The sequence below is a fragment of the Loxodonta africana genome, chromosome 7 (assembly GCF_030014295.1).
Source record: "Loxodonta africana isolate mLoxAfr1 chromosome 7, mLoxAfr1.hap2, whole genome shotgun sequence".
NCBI classification, from domain to species: Eukaryota; Metazoa; Chordata; class Mammalia; order Proboscidea; family Elephantidae; genus Loxodonta; species Loxodonta africana.
In genome coordinates this window covers 129,496,225-129,520,024 of record NC_087348.1, presented here as the reverse complement: position 1 = coordinate 129,520,024, position 23,800 = coordinate 129,496,225, and the positions used below count along the sequence as shown (strand labels likewise).

General features: G+C 38.2%; 1 protein-coding gene across 1 annotated transcript in view; it reads right to left on the bottom strand.

The window, feature by feature from the left end:
• DDX10 (DEAD-box helicase 10) overlaps window positions 1-23,800 on the bottom strand; it is a 378,968-nt gene that overhangs the window by 137,000 nt on the left and 218,168 nt on the right. The window contains exons 14-15 of the mRNA XM_003415620.4: window positions 12,358-12,477; window positions 4,622-4,783 (exon numbers count right to left, since the gene is read on the bottom strand). Of these exons, the coding sequence (XP_003415668.1) occupies window positions 4,622-4,783; window positions 12,358-12,477 (282 nt within the window). The remainder of the gene's footprint in view (window positions 1-4,621; window positions 4,784-12,357; window positions 12,478-23,800) is intronic.

The following is a 23,800-nucleotide window of genomic DNA, read 5'->3' as shown; positions in this document are numbered from 1 at the left end:
AAGAAAAGAAATTATTTAAAAGCTCAAAAATAAGTGAAAAAAGAAAAAGCGTAGCATGATCTATATGCCATATGCTACCTTTTGTGTAAGAGGAGAAAATAATAAGAAAGGGAGAGAAATAAGTTCCAGTTGCATACAAATACTTTAATTATAATCTTCCTGAGCATAGAGGGAACCATATATACTAAATATTCTATCTTCATAGCCTAGGACACAAACAGTATGTAATAAATGTACATTTAACCAATTTGAAATTAACTTTCTAAGGGCTTCAGAAGCCAGTATTTCACAACCTGGATATAGTAATAACATCTACAGATGAAGGGAATGGAAGGGAAGAGAAGGGAGGGCAAGGAGGAAAAGCCTTTATGTCAATTCTCATTTCTTTTTACTGTTGACTACTACTTAGAAATAATACAGGGTAAAACATTCTTATATTCTGCTCAATCTTCCCCCAGCTAAATACTCTAAAGAAGACTATAAACTGAAATGTGACAAGCTGTTGGCATTCTTAATAATATTAAAGATTTGAACAACAAATCAACAATACCAGATTTCACTTTAAAGTACTGTATTAAAAATAGAAATTCAGGAAATGTTTAATCCTCTCAGTAACGTAAACTCTCAGGAACTGGAACCAACATATTTCAGGTTCATTAGTTCTCCATATTTCTGTAAGCTACATGTAGTATCTACTTTTCTTAAAAAAATGAAAAGAGAAATGCTGCTCTTAATAATAAATAAAAAAAACAACAGTTTACTAGTTCATTAAATAATTACCAGGCCAAAGAGGAGTCAACAACCATAAGAATACTGTTCATGGGTTAGAAGATTCAACATAATAAGAATATCAATTCTCCACAAATAAAGAAGTTTAACACAATTCCTATCAAAATTCTAAGAAAATTGTTTGTTGCTACAGGCTACATTATTCTAAAATTTATATGGAAATGCAAAAAACCTGAATAGCTAAAACAATTTTTGAATAAAAAGAATAACATGAAAGGAGTAAGCCTACCCCATTTCAAGGTTTATTATACAGCTATAGTTATCAAGGCAATGAGGACTGGTGGAGAGATAGACATACACTGCAATGAAACAAAATAGGGAATCCAGAAATAGACCCATACAAATGTGCACAAGTGAATTTTGACACAAGCACAAAAGCAATTCAATGGAGGAAAGATAACCTTTTCAACAAATAGTGCTAGAGCAATTCATGCTCTGTTTAGAAAAGAGTTAACACAGCAGGCCTGAGACTGCTAGCTGCCCTTAGAAAGGCCTGCTTGCCAGGATGGCTTTTGGCTAGTGCTTGGGAATTTGATCGGCAAACAGTTCCCCAGAATAACATAAAACTTGCCCTAAATGACCTCAGTGTTGTTCCCTGTACTTAAAATGTTTGTAAAAACAAAAGAATATGGCTTATGTTGAATGCTTGCTTTCCTTCTGGAAGTCTAGAATTTTGGTACATAGGCAGGGGGTATACACATTAGCAGCCTCCAATAACAACTTTGGGCACTGAGTCTCTAATGAATTGCCCTGGTAGAAAGCATTTCACACCTGTTGGTTGACACAATTCATTGCTGGATGAATTAAGCCTGTCCTACGTGATTTCACTGGGTGAGGACTCTTACAAGCTCATGAGTAGTTTCCTCCAGATTTGGCTCCATGTACCTTTTTCCTCTGTATCCTTTCTGTGTATTAAATCACAGCTGTGAGCACAGTATGTGCTGAGTTCTCTGAGTGTTCCTAGCCAATCACCAAACCTATAGATGGTCTCAGGGACCACTGACACATTTTCCACAGGCAAAAAAATGAACCTCGACCTAAGTCTCACGCCTTATTCAGAAATTAACTAAATATTGATCACTGACTCAAAGGTAAATGTAAAACCTTGCGGGAAAAAAACATACGAGAAAATCTTTGGGACCCAGGGGTAGGCAAAGTGTTCTTAGACTTAACACCAAAAGCAAATGTATGAAATGAAAAGTTAATAAGTTCAGCTTCTTCAAAATTTTGCTCTACAAAAGACCCTGTTAAGAGGAGGAAAAGACAAGCTACAGATTTGGAGAAATGATTTGCAAACCATATATCCAACAACAAAAAAACAAAAACCAAACCCGTTGCCGCTGAGTCAATTCCGACTCATAGTGATCCTACAGTACAGAGTAGAATTGCCTCATGGGGTGGATTCGAACTTCCGACCTTTTGGTTAGCAGCCAAGCCTCATCCACTGTGCCACAAGGGCTCCATCAAGGGACTAGAATCTAGAAAACAGATGGAACTCAGCAGCAAAAAAGCAAAAATCCAATGAGGGCACAGGCAAAAAGACATGAAGAGACATTTCATTGAAGAGGAAAAACAGATGGAACAAAAGCAAATGAAAACACCATTTACCATTGGGAAACACAAATAATAACCACAGTGAAATATCACTACACACCTATCAGAATAGCTAAAAAAAAGCAAAAGACCAAATGCTGATGAGGAAGCAAAAAAAACTGCATCACTCACACATTGCTTGTGGGAATGAAAAAAGGTACAGTCTTTTTCTGGAAAACAGTTTGGCAGTTTCATCTAATATTAAGCATTCAGTTACCATACAACCCAACTCTTGGGCATTTATCCCAGAGAAACTTATGGTCACATAAAAAAACCCATACACCAATGTTCATAACAACTTCATTCATAATAGCCTCAAACTGGAAACAACCCTATGTCCTTCAGTAGGTGAATGATTCAACTAACCGTGGTACATCCACACCATGGAATACTACCCAGTATTAAAAAGGAATGAACTACTGATACACTTAACGACCTGGACAAATCTACAGGAGATTATGCTTAGTAAAAAAAGCTAATCCCAAAATGCTACATATTGTATGATTCCAGTTTACGTAATATTCTTGAAATGAGAAAAAGTGTAGAACTGGAGAACGTAGGATCTGTCTGCATTATATCTTACAACTGCATGTGAAACTTTAATTATCTCAAAATAAAACCTTTAATTAAAAAAGGAAGAGAGCGAGAGAGACTAACATTACTTGAGTCACCTCGGACCAAATGTGGATTGAGATGACATTCTCAGAAACATGACAGCAGAAGGAAGACAGAAGGGAGTAGGTAAAATGACAAAGTAGATATAGGAAAAAAAAAAAGGAAAAATGTCAGATAAAACAATGAAAATAATATGATTAGCAAAAGTATCAAATGCAGGAATCAATTTTTATATCTTTCCTTCCCTGAGCTCACACTAATATAATCAGAAAAATAATAAAGCTACAAAATCCATAAAAACAATACGGGTGGTATATCAAGCACCAGGTACCACAGAAAAGAATGCCACTAATCAAAAACAGAGATGAAGAAATTTCACAGTCTGTTGGACTGTAGGTGTGAGGGTTGGGTGGCTTGATGAATTTAGGCTCTAATAAAGGTGTATGAAATGAAATTCATCTCCTCTCTACCACCTCCTTGAAAGGGCCTCCTTCATCTTCTGTAACTAAGGAGATCAAATAGTTTGTCCCCTTCACTCTACATCTAAGAGGATGAGCAAAGAGCAAGCTAAAACCAGGAACGCTTCCAAGAAAACAAGTTTCAAGGACTCCTGCTGGGGCCCCATGTTATCTACATTTAATACTGAGAAGAAACATACTCGAATTAAATAAATAGTTAGAAATCTTTAGATAATAATCTATTTTGATGTCCTCAAATAACAGAAGATTAAGTATACCTAGGTAGTGCAAAAGGTTATATTATGCCTGCCATGTTTTTAAAAAGACATGAAAATATAATGTATATTTTTAGACTTTTTTTTAATTAAAAACAAACAGAGGATATGCTACCATATCTTCTCTTGTCACTACTATGACATTATTGGTTAGGAAGTTCTGGTTAGTGAGGGCAGAATTGAAGAAAAATTGAAATAAATACTTGAAAAGTAATAATTTACTTTTAGATAGGTTAAGATTTCAAATACCTAACAGAATGAATTACTATATGAAGAAATGTAATAAGTGCCTTATACAAACAAGATAAATATTTGTTAAATGAATAAAGGATGCAAGAAACGTCTCAATATAAAATAAATATGCACAAATGAACAATTATACCTCAAAAAATAAGGAATGATAAAACTAGCCATAACAATTTAAAATATATTTATTATAATACCTATAAAATAAAAACCCAAATTTTCCTATATACTACATTAAAAAACTAGATGAGAAAGGTTCAATAAATTCCAATAAGGTTTTTATTTTTATAAAACTTGACAATGATCCTAAATTCTAGTTACAAAATAAATAAATAAAAACACTATAAAATATCCAGGATAAGAAAGTACTAAAATATAAAAGTTCTAATATTTACTGCAAATATTGTTCTTTTGGAACCTCTTTGCCAGGGGAAATATAAAACTTTACCTAAATGTTATATTATCAAAAACACCTGAAATACTTTACAATTTGTGTGTGTGTGTGTGTGTGTGTGTGTGTGTGTGTGTGTGTGTGTGTGTGTGTGTGTGAGAGAGAGAGAGAGAGAGAGAGAGAGAGAGAATGTTTAGGCATATTTAGGGGCATGTTAAATTTCACTGAGTATTAATTCAAGACGAAAAGCTCACCCGATGTTTGGCCTTAATCTTCTTCCTATATTCTTCTTTGTCGAATTTATCCTCTTCCTGAAGCCTTTCCTTTGCTGTATCTAAGTTGATACCACCAGCATCATCCTCTCCCTCAGTGTTCTCTGCAATGGATTTCTGCACTGGTGGCCACTGCTGAACCAACTGTAAGCAGAAAAAAGGTTAAGTATGAGGTAGGAGACAGGGAAACAGCACCACAGAGTGCTTCGCTTGGTATAATAATTCTGAAATGGTTCACATACCCACTTCTGCCTTAAAACTTCTTTGTCTTAAGCTTTCTACAAACTTTATTTTAAAAAGTATGATTAAAGCGAGCAAGCCACAGCAAAGATTGTTCCAGTCAGGATAAAGTACTGCTGCCGTAATCCAAAGAGAAGAGAATTAAAGGAAAATATCATGCTATAATTTGGAGGAGAAGAAAACTGCAGAACAGAAATTCTTCAACATCTCAAACTATAAAGTTAGTATTATATACTTGACAAAACTCAGCCAAAATTATCTCCACAGCAGCACCAGCCAGGCTGACTAGAACACAACTACTCCAGGCTGCCATGACAGCCGTGTGTACCAATAGCCCTTGTCTCATCCTACTTTGTTGTTTTCATTTCCTGTTACTCTCTCACTAGAATTACCTTGAGGGCAGTCATCTGTCTTGTGCATGTATACCCAGAACTCAACACAGTGCCTGGCACGTAATGGGTCCCCTGAATTGACTATGAATTAATGAGGCATATATGGGCTAGTACTACATATAAGGACTGATAAAGCTAAGCATAAAGGAGAGGAAATCAGCTTGCGTTTCACAGGCCTGCTCAAAACCACTGTATTTTACACATACAGTTTATGGTTAGGAACAAGCTGACACAGAAAAAAAAGAACAGATGTGGGAGTCAAGGGGCCTGGCTTAATGTCCCAGCTTTTTTACTAGGCTACTACATAATCCTAAATAAATGACTTACTCTCTCTGGGCACCTATGTCTTCAACTGAAAAATAAAGAGGTTTGTTTCCCTCAGTGATCTTACAGCCCTCCTCCAGTTTTAACAAAGTAAAACTTTAGACAATCTAGAAAAGAAAAAAAAATTCTCTTACTTTATCTGATAATTAGCTGCCAGAAGGATTTAAATAGCTAATTGGTATAATCTGAATGACTACTAATTAACTTGCAGACAACTGAAAATTTGTAGACATAGACATCACTGGCGTTTCTCCCTCCTCTCACTCTTGTGGCCACCATGGCCATTCTTCAAGATAAGACGCCTGTAGAGGCCCAACTTTTGGCAATCCATTAGGGTAACAAATACTACCACATAAGCAGCTGTAACTGGGACTAAAGAAGCAGCGAGCAGCACCAGCTGTTACAGTAAGAATACCATAGGTCCATCTACTGCTCTGACTCCTGGCCCCTATTTCTATCACAAAATGAAGAAAGTTTACACCTCTGTGAGCTGAACCAATAACAGTATTTCTTTCAGTTTTAGACTAGAAGTTTCAGTATGGCTCATAGCCATGCACAGCTTCCATCTACAATAAGTATACACTGAAGCACTTTATAGTTCAGCATTTACACTCAGCTTGGAGCTAATTGGTATAATCTGTGCAGTTAAACATAGTAGCTCACTAAGGAATCTCATTATGCTAAAAGCACTAATCTTTTACAGTAAGCATCTGATGTACTATAACTAGGTTCCAGTTCAGCCTACTTCTCAGGTGCTGACCTCTTTTTAGTAATTTCATAAAGACTATCAATTTCAAGGCCTTCCTCTGCAACTTCCAACAACTTTGAATTGTTCCTTTTCATCTGACTTATACACCATTTTATTCCATATTATTAGTGAAAATCTGGGTGTCTACAGCAAAGCCTCTATGTACCAAATAACATCAAAACTTTATTTACTTCAAAATTAAGAAGAAACACAACACTGGGTAAGGACTGCTCAGGCAGCATTTATATTAGTCAATGATGAAATGCCAGATGCGATGCCTTATAGCCGGTATGAAAAGCTGGTACTTATTAGGATATTAGACGGAGACTGCGATAACTAAGGTCATGTGGTAACTTGGCTGGCCCATGATACTCAGTGGTTTGGCAGTTATGATGTAGTTTGGCAGTAGTATGATGATGTGATCACTTCCATGGTGAGATCGGACATAATACGATCACCTCCATGATGGGATCTGCTGCAAGTAGCCATCAGTTGAAAGAGAGTTTTCTTGAAGATGTGGTCTACATTGAATACATAAGTGGACTTTCTGGCAAGACTCATAGGATTTTGCTTGCTCTGGATCCTGCAGCTGGCTCCTGTTCGTCTGACCTTTGGTTCTTGGGACTTCAGCTAGCAGCTTACCTGCCATCTTGCCTGCCAACCTTGGGATTCATCGATCTTCCCAGCCTGTGAGCAAGAGCCCTGCTGTCTGACCTGCCGATCTTGGGTTTGCCAGCCTCTGCAGCTACATGAATCAGAAGAAGGTTCTATCCTGACCCACAGATTTGGGACGTTCCAGCCTCTACAATCACATGAGCCATTTCCGTGATAAAAATTTCTCTCTATATATACATTTATTTATGGAGTCGTGGTGACACAATGGTTTAGCATCTGGCTGCTAACCAAAGGTTGGCAGTTCGAATCCACCAGCTGCTCCTTGGAAACGCTATAGGGCAGTTTACTTTGTCCTATAGGGTCACTATGACTTGGGGTTGACTTGATGACAATGGGTTTAGTTATTGGTATAGATAGATAGATTAGATAGATAGATAGACAGACAGACACAGAGATGAGAGAGAGATAGATACACAGATACACAGATAGACAGATAGACAGATAGACAGATAGACAGATAGATAGACAGATAGACAGATAGACAGATAGACAGATAGACAGATAGACAGATAGAAACAGATATACACACACACATGCTTTACTGGTTTTGCTTCTCTGGAGAACCTAGCCTAAGACTATAATTCATACACTCACTCAACAAACATTTTCTGAGGGTCTATTATATGTTAGGCACTGTTCTAGTGGCTAGGGATACGACAGAGAACAAAGTCAACAAAATACCTTAGCTCAAATAGCTTACACTGGTGTGGGAGAAATGCAAAGTCACACAGCAAGTACCATCTATGAAGAAAAATAAGGTAGGGTGAGGGGAATGAGAGTATGGTAGGAAATGGGGTGCTGTGTGCTATATATTAGGATGGTCAGAATAAATATGAGGTTGGTGAGAATAAATATGAGATGATATTCACAAGACTCTGCTATGACCATTAAGTAGTCACGATTCTTTATGTGACTCACTTGATCTTCTGGATCTATTTCCTCATTTAAAAACGAAGATATTTATTGTCTAATACAGTGACCTTTTGTGAGCGATTTGTGAGTGGTAACCCCTTCCTGCTCTATGGTTACACTGAGACCAAGGGATTAATACAAGGCACCATGTGTTGCACATTACTTTAAAGCAGAGAATTCCCGCCCATAGGCAGTCTAGTAACAACTGTTGTTGTTATATGCCATCGAGTCAGTTCCAACTCACAGCAACCCTATGTACAACAGAACGAAACACTGCCCGGTCCTGTGCCATCCTCACAATCATTGTTATGCTCAAGCCCATGGTTGGAGTCACTGTGTCAATCCATCTCATTGAGTGTCTTCCTCTTTTTCACTGACCCTCCACTTTACCAAGGATGATGTTCCTCTCCAGGGACTGATCCCACCTGACAACATGTCCATAGTACGTAAGACGTAGTCTTGCCATCCTTTCTTCTAAGGAGCATTCTGGTTGTACCTCCTCCAAGACAGATTTGTTCATTCTTTTGGCAGTCTGCGGTATATCTAATACTCTTCTCCAATACCACAATTCAAATGTGTCAATTCTTCCTTCAGTCTTCTTCATTCATCGTTCAGCTTTTATGTGCTACAGGAGGCAACTGAAGACACCATGACTTTGGTCAGATGCACCTTAGGCTTCAAGGTGACCTCTTTGCAGTGTATTTTCCAATGACACATTTCTTTTGATTCTTGACTGCAGCTTCCATGGGTGTTGACCGTGAATCCAAGTAAGATGAAATCCATGACAGCTTCAATCTTTTCTCCATTTATCATCATGATGTTGCTTATTGGGTCCACTTGTGAGGATTTTTGTTTTCTTTACTTTGAGATGTAATCCATACTGAAGGATCTGGTCTTTGATCTTCATCAGTAAGTGCTTCAAGTCCTCTTCACTTTCAGCAAGCAAGGTTGTTTCATCTGCATAATGCAGGTTGTTAATGAGTCTTCCTCCAATCCTGATGCCGAGCTCTTCCCCATATAGTCCAGCTTCTCGGATTATTTGCTCAGCATACAGATTGAATAGATATGGTGAAAGGATACAACCCGGACACACACCTCTCCTGACTCTAAACTATGCAGTATCCCTTTGTTCTGTTTGAAGGACTGCCTCTTGATCTGTGTACAGCTTCCTCATGAGCACATTTAAGTGTTCTGGAATTCTCATTCTTTGCAACGTTATGTATAATTTGTTATGACCCACCCAGTTGAAAGCCTTTGCATAGTCAATAAAACACAGGTAAACATCTTTCTGTATTCTCTCCTTTCAGCCAGGATCCATCTGACACCGGCAATGATATTCCTAGTTCTGCATCGTCTTCTAAGTTTGGATTGAATTTCTGGTAGTTCCCTGTTCGTATACTGCTGAAGATGCTTTTGAATGATCTTTAGCAAAATTTTACTTGTGTGTGATATTAATGATATTGTTTGATAATTTCTGCATTTGATGGCATCACCTTTCTTGAGAATAGGCATAAATACAGATTTCTTCCAGTCAGTTGGCCAGGTAGCTGTCTTCCAAATTTCTTGGCATAGACAAGCACTTTACATGCTGCATCCATTTGTTGAAACATCTCAATTGGTAGCCTGTCAATTCCTGGAGCTTTGTTTTTCACCAATGCCTTCAGTGCACCTTGGACTTCTTCCTTCAATATCATTGGTTTCCGCTCATACGGTACCTCCTGAAATGGCTGAACGTCAACCAACTATCTTTGGTATAGTGACTTAGTGTATTCCTTCCATCTTCTTTTGATTCCTTCTGAGTCATTTAATAAATCCTTCAATACTGCAACTCGAGTCTTGAATTTTTTCTTCAGCTCTTTCAGCTTGAGAAACGCAGAGCGTGTTCTTCCCTTTTGGTTTTCCAATTCCAGGTCTTTGCACATGTCATTATAACAGTCTTCTCAAGTCACCCTTTGAAATCTTCTGTTCAACTCTTTTACTTCATCATTTCCTCATTTTGGTCCTTTCTTTCCTGTCTTTTTAATGACCTCTTGCTTTCTTCATGTATGATGTCCTTGATGTCATTTCACAACTTCTCTGGTGTCTTTGGACATTAGTGCTCAACACATCAAATCTATTCTTGAGATGGTCTCTAAATTAAGATGGGATATACTCAAGGTTGTACTTGTTCTCATTTTCTTCAGTTTCAACTTGAACTTGCATATGAGCAGTTGATGGTCTGTTCCACAGCCGGCCCCTGACCTTGTTCTGACTCATGGTATTGAGCTTTTCCATTGTCTCTTCCCACAAACGTAGTCGAACTGATTCCTGTGTATTCCATCTGGCGAGGTCCACATGTATAGTCACTGTTTATGTTGGTGAAAAAAGGTATTTGCAATGAAGAAGTCGTTGGTCTTGCAAACTTCTATCATGCAATCTCCGGCTTCGTTTCTATCACCAAGGCCATATTTTCCAACTACCGATCCTTCTTCTGTGTTTCCAACTTTAGCATTCCAATCTCCAGTAATTATCAATGCATCCTGATTGCATGTTCGATCAATTTCAGACTGGAGAAGTTGGTAAAAATCTTCAATTTCTTCATCTTTGGCCTTAGTAGTTGGTGCATAAATCTGAATAACTGTCGTATTTACTGGTCTTCCTTGTAGGCGTATGGATACTATCTTATCACTGACTGCATAGTACTTCAGGATAAATCTTGGAATGTTCTTTTTGACGATGAATGCAATGCCATTCCTCTTCAAGTTGTTCCCGGCATAGTAGACCACATGACTGTCCCATTCAAAACGGCCAACATCAGTCCATTTCAGCCCCTAATGCCTAGGACAGCAATGTCTATGCATTTCATTTCATTTTTGATGACTTTCAATTTTCCTAGATTCATACTTTGTACATTCCATGTTCTGATTATTAATGAATGTTTGTAGCTGTTTATTCTCATTTTGAGTCATGCCATATCAGCAAACGAAGGTCTTGAAAGCTTGACTCTATCCATGCCATTAGGGTCAACTCTACTTTGAGGAGGCAGCTTTTCCCCAGTCATCTTTTAAGTGCCTTCCAACCTGGGGTCTCATCTTCTGGCACTGTATCAGATAATGTTCCGCTGCTATTCATAAAGTCTTCACTGGCTAAATCTTTTCAGAAGTAGACTGTCAGTTCCTGCTTCCTAGTCTGTCTTAGTCTGGAAACTCAGTTGAAATCTGTCCACCATGGGTGACCCTGCTGTATTAGAATACCAGTGGCATAGCTTCCACCATCACAGCAACACACAAGTCCCTACAGTATGACAAACTGACAGACATGTAGGGGAATAACAACTAGAAACCTCCAAATAAACAATCTAAGGAAATGCAAAGGACAGAGTCAGGCAATGAAGCTGTGGCAAGTAGTTGTGTCACTTTTCTTGTACAGTGGTCCCTCCGTATCTGTGGGGGATTGGTTCCAGCAGGAGACTGGTTCCAGAACTCCCCTGGATACCAAAGTCCACGGATGCTCAAGTCCCTTATATAAAATGGCATAGTATTTGCATATAACCTACACACATCCTCCTGTATACTTTCAGTCATCTCTAGATTACTTATAATACTAATACTATGTAAATAGTTGTAAACCAAACTCATTGCCATCAAGTCGACTCCAACTGAGAGAGACCCTGTAGGACAGAGTAGAACTGCCCCACAGGTTTTCCAAGGAGCAGCTAGGGGATTCTAACCGCCAAATTTTTGGTTAGCAGCCAATTTCTTAAAATAGTTGTAAAGTCTTATGTTCCCTCTTGGCCTTTGAAGGATAGCTTTGACCACTTAATTGCTATTTAGGAGCCATTTTTTCACAGAAACAAAGGGTGCACACACGTAGCAAACGAACAAGACGGTGGGTGAACACTGCTCAAACAACGAGTGCTGGAGAGAGAGTGAGGATTCGTAAGGCTACAGCAGGGTATGCCTACACATCATTTCATTCACATGGACTCAACATAGTGCAATGCACGCAGCAAATTCAAGTTTTGCTTTTTGGAACTTTCATTACTTTTTCTCAAATATTTTCGATCCACGGCTGGTTGAATCTGCAGATATGAAACCTACAGATATGAAGGACTGACAGTACTTACATTCAAGATTTCTCTCTTCCCACAGAACATGGTGATGGAAATCATGACATGAGAAAATCATCTTTATAGATAGGAATCTAGAAAGTTCAAAACCAACTCTGTGTTGTTATTACCAAGTATCTTGGTTTATTTCATTAAGACATCCTTGTCCACAGATTTATAGTCAATGAAATGCCTACAGTAAGCGAAAGGAATTGTCCAGCGTGCTTTAGAGAAACATTTATTTTTTATCATTATTGAACTGTAAATCAGCAGGAGAATCAAACTCTTTATACTACTTGGAAGTTACCTTAGAAATGAAGAAGCATTTACAGAATCTTACCTCCCCTTCATCAGTAAATGTTATCTTCTTATTCACTTTAAAATTTCTCTTCATTACTTTTTTTGCTTCTGCAATTTTGGTTACTTTTTTCTTGACACTAGATTTAGAGGGTTCTTTGTTCTGTGAGGAAATAGACAAAAAACACAGATGATTACCTTAACAGGTGCTTTATATTACAATTTAACTCTGGCAAGTACACATTCCAAAGATGAGCACATTTACTGCTCACTGGCTAATAAGAAGCACCAAAAACATTATGTAGAAATAGAATTATTAGACTTATTAATTACCTCAGAAATGCTAGAGTGGTTTAAGCATGAATAGGATAAATATTAGACATAAATAACCTTTAAATTCTCTTCTGCTTCTAAAACTACACCAACCTGATAATGTTGAGGCACTAGAAACTACATGGTAATGTGGTAAATGGACATAATATAAAGCTATCACCCAGCTAAATACATAAAACAGAAATTTTTAAATAGCTCTTATCCCTAAGTACAAATTTTTAGGTTAAGAAAAGGTACACTTGAAAAGCAAAATGATTTCAATACATTGTGACTCTATATATTCTTCTTCTCAGTATAGTAATTCACTATATGAATACTATAGATGGGATAACAGTGCTTAACAGGATACACTGACTAAGAAAGGACCTAACTAATATCCTACATTTAATTACAGATATTAAAAATTCAAAACCACTGATTACCTATGGTAAAAAAAAAAATGGTAAGTGAATACTAAATGACTTATCTGAGATGGGCAGTGTTGGAGTCATAGTGTAGCCAATGACAACTTGCTCTGATCAGACAGTAACAAGAGGTAATTCACTTTTGAGAAGGACATGAGTATCTTTCTTAAATTAGAGCCAATAATATCATTTGGTGTTACTTAGTTGGCTAATTCAGGGCAGCTTCTATTAGATGGGCATAGTTGGTGCTATATTTAAGAAAATGTATTTGAATCCAACCTCTACCACTTACGTATGGTGTGAAAAGGTACTTAACCACTGTGTTTTAGTTCTCACTTTAGCTTTCTATGAAATGAGAATAATAATAGTACCTATCTAATAGGGTTGTTGGGAAGATTAAACAGCAAATGTAAAATATAAAAAAGTGTTCCATAAATCTCAAATATCACTGTTACATATTACTATTATTCTATATTATTAATGATAATATATATTAATTTACTCCGATTATATATTGTATATTCTCACGTATCTATAACATAAATGCCTAAGATGCAGGTGGGGGGACTCACACGTAATGTATTCAATGTCCACAGTCATATTTCCAATTAAACAATTGATTTCTCTCTCTGTGTGCATGTAATGTAAGATCCTCAAATGTATAAATAAAGTTTCTACAGAAAGAGATCGTGCCAAGTGCATAAGGGCCTAATTTGCAAAATTTTAAACTGCTACCTTCCCAGCTGACTGATTTTTAACTCAGTACTACAGGGAACAACTCTAAGACCAGAAAGAAAAGACAGATTGATCTAGAAAACAAGAAGTATCCGAAGCTTCAGGAAGGTGTACGTTAGTTACACCCATTACATTATGGCAATAAGTATGCGCAAAAAAGAACGATTCATTTACCAAAGTAGGTATTACTGATCATGATGAATACATAAATACTTAAAGACAAAACACCATAAATTAAAAACAAACTTTTAAAATTAGAGATCTGTGACAAGTTAATCTATTACATTTTTAGATAATGATCATGGTGATTATGAAAATCGGCTAGTGCACCTGCAAGAACAGTATTATGATTTAAGTACAGCTAGTCCCTGGCTTACAAACAAGATCCATTCCTAACTGTGTCTTTAAGTTGAATTTGTAGGTAAGTCAGAGCAGGTGCATGCAGTTCTTATTTAGCCTTACTTTAGTCAAGAAGGAAACCCTGGTGGCATAGTGGTTAAGTGTTACCGCTGCCAACCAACGGGTCGGCAGTTCGAATCTGCCAGGTACTTCTTGGCAACTCTATGGGGCAGTTCTACTCTGTCCTACAGGGTCACTATGAGTCGTAATCGACTCGATGGCACTGGGTTTGGTTTTTTTTTTTAGTCAAGAAAAAGCTTGAAGCCCTCTTAGTTATCTAGTGCTGCTGTAACAGAAATACCACAAGTGGATGGCTTTAAGAGAAATTTATTCTCTCACAGTCTAGAAGGCTGTAAGTCCAAATTCAGGGTGCCAGTTCCAAGGGAAAGCTTTCTCCCTCTCTGTCAGGTCTAGAGGAAGGTCCTTGCCATCAATCTTCCCCTGGTCTGGGAGCTTCTCAGCACATGTACTCTGGGTCCAATGGATGTGCTCTGCTCCTGGCCCATATTTCTTGGTGGCATAAGGTTCCTATCTCTCTGCTTGCTTCTCTCTCCTTTTATCTTCTGTAAGATAAAGATGATACAAGCCACACCCCCAGGGAAACTTCCTTACTCTCGATCAGGGCTGTGATCTGAGTAGGGGGTGTTATATCCCACTCTAATCCCAGAGATTAGGATTTATGACACAGGAAAATCACATCAGATCACAAAACGTGGACAATCACACCAGATCACAAAACGTGGACAATCACACAATACTGGGAATTATGGCCTAGCCAAGTTAATATACATTTTTTGGGGACACAATTTAATCCATAACAAAGCCTTTTCAATTATTTAAAAACTACATGTACAGCAGGTAAAGGTGACTGTGATGAAGAGTTGTTGCCAGTAAGGGCTTGGTTCCATCATTTGAAAAAAAAACCAAACTCACTGCCATCAAGTCAATTCTGATTCATAGTGACCTATAGGAGACAGTAGAACTGCTCCATAGGGTTTCCAAGGAACATCTGGTAGATTTGAACTGCAGACCTTTTGCTTAGCAGTCAAACCCTTAACCACTACAGCACCAGGGTTTCTTATCATTTGAAAGTGAGGGCAAATTTACATAACATTAAAGGGCAAGAACGAGCTGTCTTAACTTGGATATTCATAACTGGTGACTGCCTATATAAAAAAGTTGTTTTGACACCAAAACAACTTTTTTTTTCTGGCATGTGTTGTTTGTAATGTGGGTATTACTAACAACACTGCTTTCGTATTTCTGGTTCTCAATACATAAAACATATCTAATTACACTGTTTCAGGACCACAGATCAATTCATATTTAAGAAGCTACTAACATTTTCAATCCATTAAGAAGCTTATGAAAAGATTAATTGTATCTGAGGTAATTAATTTTCATTATCTCAGACAAACACTAATATGCTACATTCAGTATTCCTACCTTCACAACATTTGTATGAAAAAAGATGGTTGTTTTAGATTTATTCTTCCTATGGGACAATGGATCCCCTCCATCCCCCAGGAGGTCAATGACTTCATGAATGTTAACATCTGGCAGCCTAAGGCCCTCAATGGCTGTGCCCATCCCACACTACTCCTGCCCCACCACTGTGCTCCACTCCTCACTTATTGGCATGATGAGGTTCCAAAGATTAGATTGTTATGTAAAATTTAGCATTGTGTGAAAGTCGAACCATGCCCCATCTTTTCTGCACCAGTGTCCCCCGCCCCCCACCCCACTACCACCCATCAGTTGCCTATGGCACATCTTGGGATGCACATGGCAGGTGGGTCCCCCATCCCCACCACATCTTCCCCATCACTGTGGAGCCAGCCCACGGGGGCCAGAGAGGGTGGTGGTGGTGGTGATGGTCAGGAGTTGCCCACTGCCTCCAGAGCAGCAAGGGCCCATCATCAACTGGCCACACTTCAGGCCTACGCAAAGATCCCTGCTCTGCCAGCCAGAGATAAGCCTTAGCAGCAGATGATTCTGAGCCTGTAGGCAGGTAAAGCTTCGATACCAGAGCCCAGAGAGGTAGCAGAGAGGTCTCTTTGGAAAAACAGACTTTGGAGCCTCCCGTACAACTCCTGTGGCTCTAGGCAGCTCAGCGCCCCCACCTCCTGCACACCACCTACTGGCTCTGCACTTGCTGTGAGCTGGCCTGGCTCCTACGTCCGTACCTGGGTAATGATGAACCACCTGCGGCCCACGATGCCTCTCTTCCTCTCACAAACCTCAGTGCCTTCCTGCTCCTCCTTCTCCCTTGCTTTGGCTCCTCATTAACCCACAAAACAGTCAGATAGCAGATCTTTTACTATTGCCATAAATGTCAAATAACTGAATAAGTGAAGAATAAAACCCCAAAACCCATGCCCATCGCACTGAGTCAATTTCAACTCATAGCAACCCCAAAGGACAGAGGAGAACTGCCCCATGGGATTTCCAAGGCTGTAAATCTTGGCGGAAGTAGACTGCCACATATTTCTCCACAGAGCAGCTGGTGGGTTCGCACCACTGACCATCAGGTTAGCAGCCAAGCACTTAAACACTGCGCCACCAGGGTTCTAAGTGAGGCATAAGTGTGCTATTATTTTCCTTTACTAGATATTATAATCCTCATTTCCTTATCTCACTTCAGAGAGTTAACTGGTTAATTTTTACTAAGATGGATGACAGTAAAACTCCTAAATTGAAAGGAAGTAGGGTGGCAGGAAGGCTGTTAACCTGAATAAGTTGCTACCTGTAGGATACCTTGTAATTACAGGGGATTAATAAAATCCCTGTTTGGCACAGGAGGAGGAAATGGAATGCATGGTTAACTGCCTCCATGAACAACTGTCTCCTTTGACAAGGGTCCAGAAGAACTGGATGATGCCCAGCTGCCATTACTGAACATTTTGATCACAGGTTCTATAAAGAGTCCTAATCAAAAGGGAAAAAATGCAGAACAGAATTTCAAAGTTTCATAGAATCCAGGCTTTCTGGAGCCATTGAGTCTGGATGAACCCCCAAAATAACTGTTCTGGGATAATCTTTAAGCCTTAAACTAAAAATATCACCTGAAATCTTCTTTAAACCAAACAATAAAAACCCAACCCAAACCCACTGACTTCTAGTTGATTCTGCTAATAGTGACCCTATAGGACAGAAAAATGCCCCATAGGGTTTCCGAGGTAGATTCAAACTGCTGACCTTATGGTTAGCAAAGAATGCTTAACTGCTGTGCCTACAATAGTTTAGCTTAATTAGTAAAGAATGTCTGCTATGAGTATTGTGCTCTTTTATGGAACTATCTATATGGGATCAAATTGACAAAGGCAACTTGAAAGTTTAGATAGGAAGCTTGGGGGAGTGAATTTATGTTAATGGAGGAGGAACAATTCAGAAAGGAGGGTGAGAATATTTGCACAACTTGAAGAATGCAAGAATCAATATCACTGAACCATACATACAGAAGTTGCTGAATTGGTATCTGTTTTGCTGTGCATATTTTCAACAATATGAAAAAGAAAAAAGACCCCTGTTTTCCTTCACCCCAGTTATTGCTCCTGCACCTCCTCTTTCCCACAAATGCTTATCAGAGACCACTGCCACCACCACCAGGGTTCACAACTTTGTTACTGACTCCTACTGGATTTTCTTGGTCTTATGGTTAGGCCACTTCTTAAGGATCCGGGTTGGTTGATAGTCTGTCATCAGATCTCATCTAACAGTAGACAGAATGCTGGCCACACAGTGGAAACCAAAAGGATTATCAGAATATAAACAAAAGCAGGAGTAAGTTAAAATCACTTAAACAAGTACACATAAAAAAAAAATTGTGGGAAGGGACATGAGGGAACTTTCTGGAAAGATGGTAATACTCTATATCTTGAGAGTAGCTGGGTTATATGGATGTATACATTTTTTAAAATTCACTGAATGCTATACTTGAGGTTTGTGCATTTCATTGTATACAAATTCCTACATCAAAAAAATACCAGACTCTAGTTAATGACATGTAACTTGAAGTGTATGGCGGAAAGTATAACCATGTTGGCAACTGACTCTGAAATGCATGAAATAAAAAAGGATAGGTGGATGGCTATATATACAGGAAATAAGGTAAAATATTAATTGTAGAATATGGGTGGTGGTTATACTGGTGTCCAAAAGCATACTTTTTTCAAGTTTTCTGTATGTTTAAAATTTTTGATAATAAAATACAATAGCCTAATTTCAGGAACCAGAGAAGAAAATCACAGAGCAAAGATACCAAAACCTGTGAGAAAAGAATAAAGGTCAGTATGGAAAAAAAGTAACGTAGAGTGGAACACCGGAGTGCAGATAATCTAGTAGAATGGCTATATAGGGAAGTCCATGAAACCACTAAAAGTGTAGGGAAAAATTCGAGGATATTTGCATCTTTGTATTTTTTCATGGTAATATGTACTATATACGATGTTGCAGCATGTAATTTGTTGATGTTATTCTCATGCCAATCGCCAATGACAAATAAAAATCAGATTTATAAAAATACTGATAATAAAAGGCAGTACTGATTTAAAAAAAAAAAAGGTATTCAACTTAAATCAGCACCAACTTATGATGGAGTCCTCAGAGCGGAACCTTCTCTTAAGTCGGGCACTGTCTATAAATGCTTGGAAGATATGTACAGGATGGACTAATCTATGCAAGAAGGTGCTTGATCTAGCTAGTCTGAGGTAAGAAGGGCAGGTCAAGGAAAATTTCCTTTTGAGGGGAGAGATGCAACGGTCAAAACCCAAACATTGCTTCATTTCTGATATACCAGTGACATACAAATAATTTCTCAATGTCCACTGCTGCTGTGCTTCATGTATGGCTTACACTTAGCTAGACGTTATTCTTTTTAATATTATTTTTTTTGACCAGGTCATATAAGCACATGTAGTCTGTAAAGGATATCCAGATAAAAAGGTGCCTTTCACGTCCCTATCAGCCACCTCAGTTTCCCTCTCAAAAAGGAAGCACTATTAACAGAGCTACCCCTTGCAATCAATAGCCTTGCATGTAATAAACATCCTCGTATATGTGTGCATTTATATATGTAGGATAAGTTTCTGAAAGTAAAAGTACTGGGTCAAAAGGTATGTGCATTTTAAATTTTGAAAGATATTTCCAAATAACCTTCCATAGATTACACAAATTTATTAAAAAAAAACAAAAACATGAGAGTCACTGATTCTACATACCAACAAAGTATATCATTGGCATTTCATCTCTGCCAACCAACTAGGTAAAAAAAAAAAAAATGTATCTCAAAGAATTTTTAATTTGCCTTTGTATTATTTTAAGTAAGGTAGAACATCTTTTCACAGTGTATTTTTTTCTTGCACTGTCTATATTCTTTGCCAATATTTCCAATGAATTTCTGGTATTTATTAATTTATAGAAATTGCCCTTTTGTTTAAGATACTCTCATATTTCCCCCTACTTCATCATTTATGTTTAGACTTTTGTTTCACCAAGCAGAGATTTTGAATTCTTATGTAATCTACTTTACCGTTTTTTTTTTTTTTATGTTTTCTGGGTTGTGCCACAATGAAGAGTATCTTTCCAACTAAAATACTTTTGAAATTTTTTTTAACTTCTTAAATGCAGATTTTACTTTTTAGAAATTTCAACATTCCATTTTAGACAGAGAGAATGTGTTCGCTAGTACTGTGTTTTTATATTTGTTAATACACAAAATATAAATTATACCTATTGTTAGGTAGGAGTTATATTTTGACTACAAGAACTTCATATTATTGGTACAAGAATGAAATTTACAACAGCCAAAAAACATAATGATAGATTTCGTGGCAAGGCCTGAAACATCAAAATGCAATTTTCTTTCCATTTGCACTTCCTGCACATGTATGCTAGACTTTAAACTAAAATGCTAAAAGGACCCTCAAACTATCGCCCTAAGATAACCTTTCAACCTGGAACTGAAGTCACTCCCAGAGGCCCCCTTTCAACCAAATAACATTGATTTACAAAATAAACAATAGCACCAGGAAGAATAAGCTCCTTAGAATAATCAACTAAAAAAGATAAAATGGGCAACATTTCCCAAAAGCAAGGATGAGAAGGCAAGGAGGGGTAGAGAAACCAGAGGGATGGAAACGGAGAAGACAAGGTGGAGATGGGGAGAGGGGTAACACATTGTGGGGATGGCAACGAATGGCAAGTAACAATTTGTATATAAATTGTTCAGTGGTAAACTAATTTGCTGTGTAAATTTTCACCTAAAACACGAAAAAAATGCTGAATGGAAAATATCATAAAATATAAAATAGGTACAGCATCAAGTCATTCTGAAGGCCCTGTGATAGCTACAGCAGGCTACTACAAGTAATCTTGAAAGATGAAAGGACAATAACAGTTTCAAAAACACTGGGAAATAATGTTTTTTTTTTTTTTTAATCAGAAGGACCATGTATTTAACATGGGCTACAAAAAGATACAATCAATGTAACTAACAAAAAAGGAAAAAAAAAAAGTCTACCTTAATATAAGCATTACTACCAGATATCCTAAAGGATGAAATAAAAATAGCATTGTAAAGGAAATAAAGAAAAACAAAAGCCATAGGGAGGAGGCAGAGCCAAGATGGCGGAATACGTAGACATTTTCGGTGAGCCCACTATACGACAAAGACCTGAAAAAACAAGTGAAACGAGTGTATTTATGACAAGCTTGGAGCCCTGAGCATCAAATGCAAGCTTAGACAACGAACTGAGGGGCAGGGGGAAGAAGAGATGATTCAGAAGCGGAGAGGAGTTACTGGACCTAAATCGCGGGGAGCCCTCAGGTACCATTCCTGGAGCAGCGGAGAGACGCTGGTACTAGCTTTCAGCCACACTTTCCTCAGGGAGAAGCAGCCAGCCACACAGCCTACTCACACCTCCACAACTTGAGAAGAACGGAGTTCTCAGCAAAAGCGGAAAACTTCCATGTTTTAAAGTGCCCCCCACCCCACCCCCAAGCCGGCTTCAGCCGCTGAATTCCCTGGGCCTGAGATAGACAGTGTTGAGCGTCTAGAGCCATCCTCCTGGCTTTGGTGAAGGAAAAAATTTGCAACTGGGGGAAAAGAATTTGCCAGCTCCACTAACTGGGGGAGCTCAGGAAAGAAGCAGCTCCTGTTCAGGCATAAACCGTACGTGGACTTTGAGTACCTTTCCCCACTGCATGGGCCTCTGTAAGCCGATTTTAGAAAAATAGGCTCTTGTTGGCAGATTGCAACTGTCTCAGCTGTGTGGCGAAGACATGGGTTTTTGATATTAGACATTGCTTTGCCTATTAAACAGGGTCCTCACCTACCAACAACAGGGGCCTAAGGACTAGTACCTCCACTCAGATCACGCAGCCACGTGCGACAGGGGTCCAAGGATAACTGGTACCTCCCAGTCCTTACAACCAAAAACATTTGGTGCCCACGGTGCATCTGAAGAACCCACCCACCTTCACGATCTCGGGAACAGGGATGTGCTTTCTTCAGAGATATTCGGGGCTCGGCTCCTCAGCCCCAAGCCTTCTTCAGAGCATGATCCCCTGCTGCAATCAGATACCAGCACATACACCAATCACCCCTGCCCCTCTAAGACTGTAGGACAGAGCCTGTACCACACACTTGATGATCAGCTACCTGGACACCTGAACTCAATTCATACAAGAAAAGTGAATGGACTCCTAGACTGATATACCTGATAACAATTCTACCCATCTGGGGACAGGACATCAGAGCTCCAAAGGCGAAAATAAGCTAGCTCACTCAAACAACCGAACTGGGCATATCAAAACAAAACAAAGCAAGAAGCTATGATACAGTAAGCAAGCATAAACTAATACAATAACTTATACATGGTTCGGAGATAACAATCAATGTCAAGCCACATAAAAAAACAGACCATGATCACCTCAACAAGCTCTCAAAACAAACAATCCAAGGATCTTATACATGTAAGTGCATTCCTGGAATTACCAGAGGCACAATATGAAATATTAATATACAGAACTCTTCAAGACATCAGGAAGGAAATGAGGCAATACACGGAATGAGCCAAGGAAGACACAGATAAAGCAATTGAAGAAATTGGAAAGATTATTCAGGAACGTAATAAAGAATTCAAAAAGCTGGAAAAATCCACAGACAGGCAGCAAGCAGAAATTCATAAGATTAACAATAAAATTACAGAAGTAGACAACTCAACAGAAAGTCAGAGGGGCAAAACTGAGCAAGTAGAAGCTAGAATTTCTGAACTCGAAGATAAATCACATGGCACTAATATATCTGAAGAAAAATCAGATAAAAGAATTTTAAAAAATGAACAAACCTTAAGAATCATGTGGGACTCTATCAAGAGAAATAACCTACAAGTGATTGGAGTACCAGAACATGGAGGGAGAACAGAAAATACAGAGAAAATTGTTGAAGATTTGTTGGCAGAAAACTTCCCTGATACCATGAAAGGTGAGACGATATCTATCCAGGATGCTCATCGAACTCCTCATAAGGTAGATGTTAAAGTCACCAAGTCATATTATAATTAAACTTGCCAAAACCAAAGATAAAGAGAGAATTATAAGAGCAGCAAGGGATAAACAAAAAGTCACCTACAAAGAAGCGCCAATAAGGATAAGCTTGGACTACTTGGCAGAAACCATGGAGGCAATAAGGCAATGGGATGATATATTTCAATAATTGAAGGAAAAAAATTGCGAGCCAAGAATCATATATCCAGCAAAACTGCCTCTTAAACGTGAAGGTGAAATTAGGACATTTCCAGATAAAGAGAAGTTCTGGGAATTCGTAAAAACCAAACCAAAACTACAAGAAATACTAAACAGTTCTTTGGCTAGAAAACCAATAATATCAGGTATCAACCCAAGACTAGAACACTGGGCAGGGCAATCAGAGTCAACCCAGACAGGAAAATCAAAAAACAAAGCAACATTAAAAAAAAAAAAAGCTCAAAACAGGGAAACAGTGATGTTATTATATAAAAGAAAAAAGCATTAAAACAATAAAGAGAGACTAAGAAATGTAATCACACGCCTTCCATATGGAGAGGAAGACATAATGACACAAAGAAATAAAAGTTAGGTTTAAATCCAGAAAAATAGGGGCAAATAAAAAAGTAACCACAAAGGAGATAAACTATCCTAAAAAAAAAACTCATCAGAATTTAAAATACAAGAAAAAAATAGAGACTCAGCAGAAACTAAATCAACAACAACGAATATGAGGAAACGACAATATATAATCTACTCAGCACATAAAATTAAGTGGGAAAAAGAAACTGTCAAAAACACTCAAAAAAACACATCAAAATGATAGCACTGAATTCGTAACTATCCATAATTACACTGAACGTAAATGGAATAAATGCACCAATAAAGAGACTAAGAGTGGCAGCATGGATTAAAAAACACGATCCGTCTATATGCTGCCTACAAGAGACACACCTTAGACTTAAAAGACACAAACTAAAACTCAAAGGATGGAAAAAATATATCAGGCAAACAACAATCAAATAAGAGCAGGAGTGGAAACATTCATTTCTGACAAAATAGACTTTGAAGTTAAACCCATCACAAAGA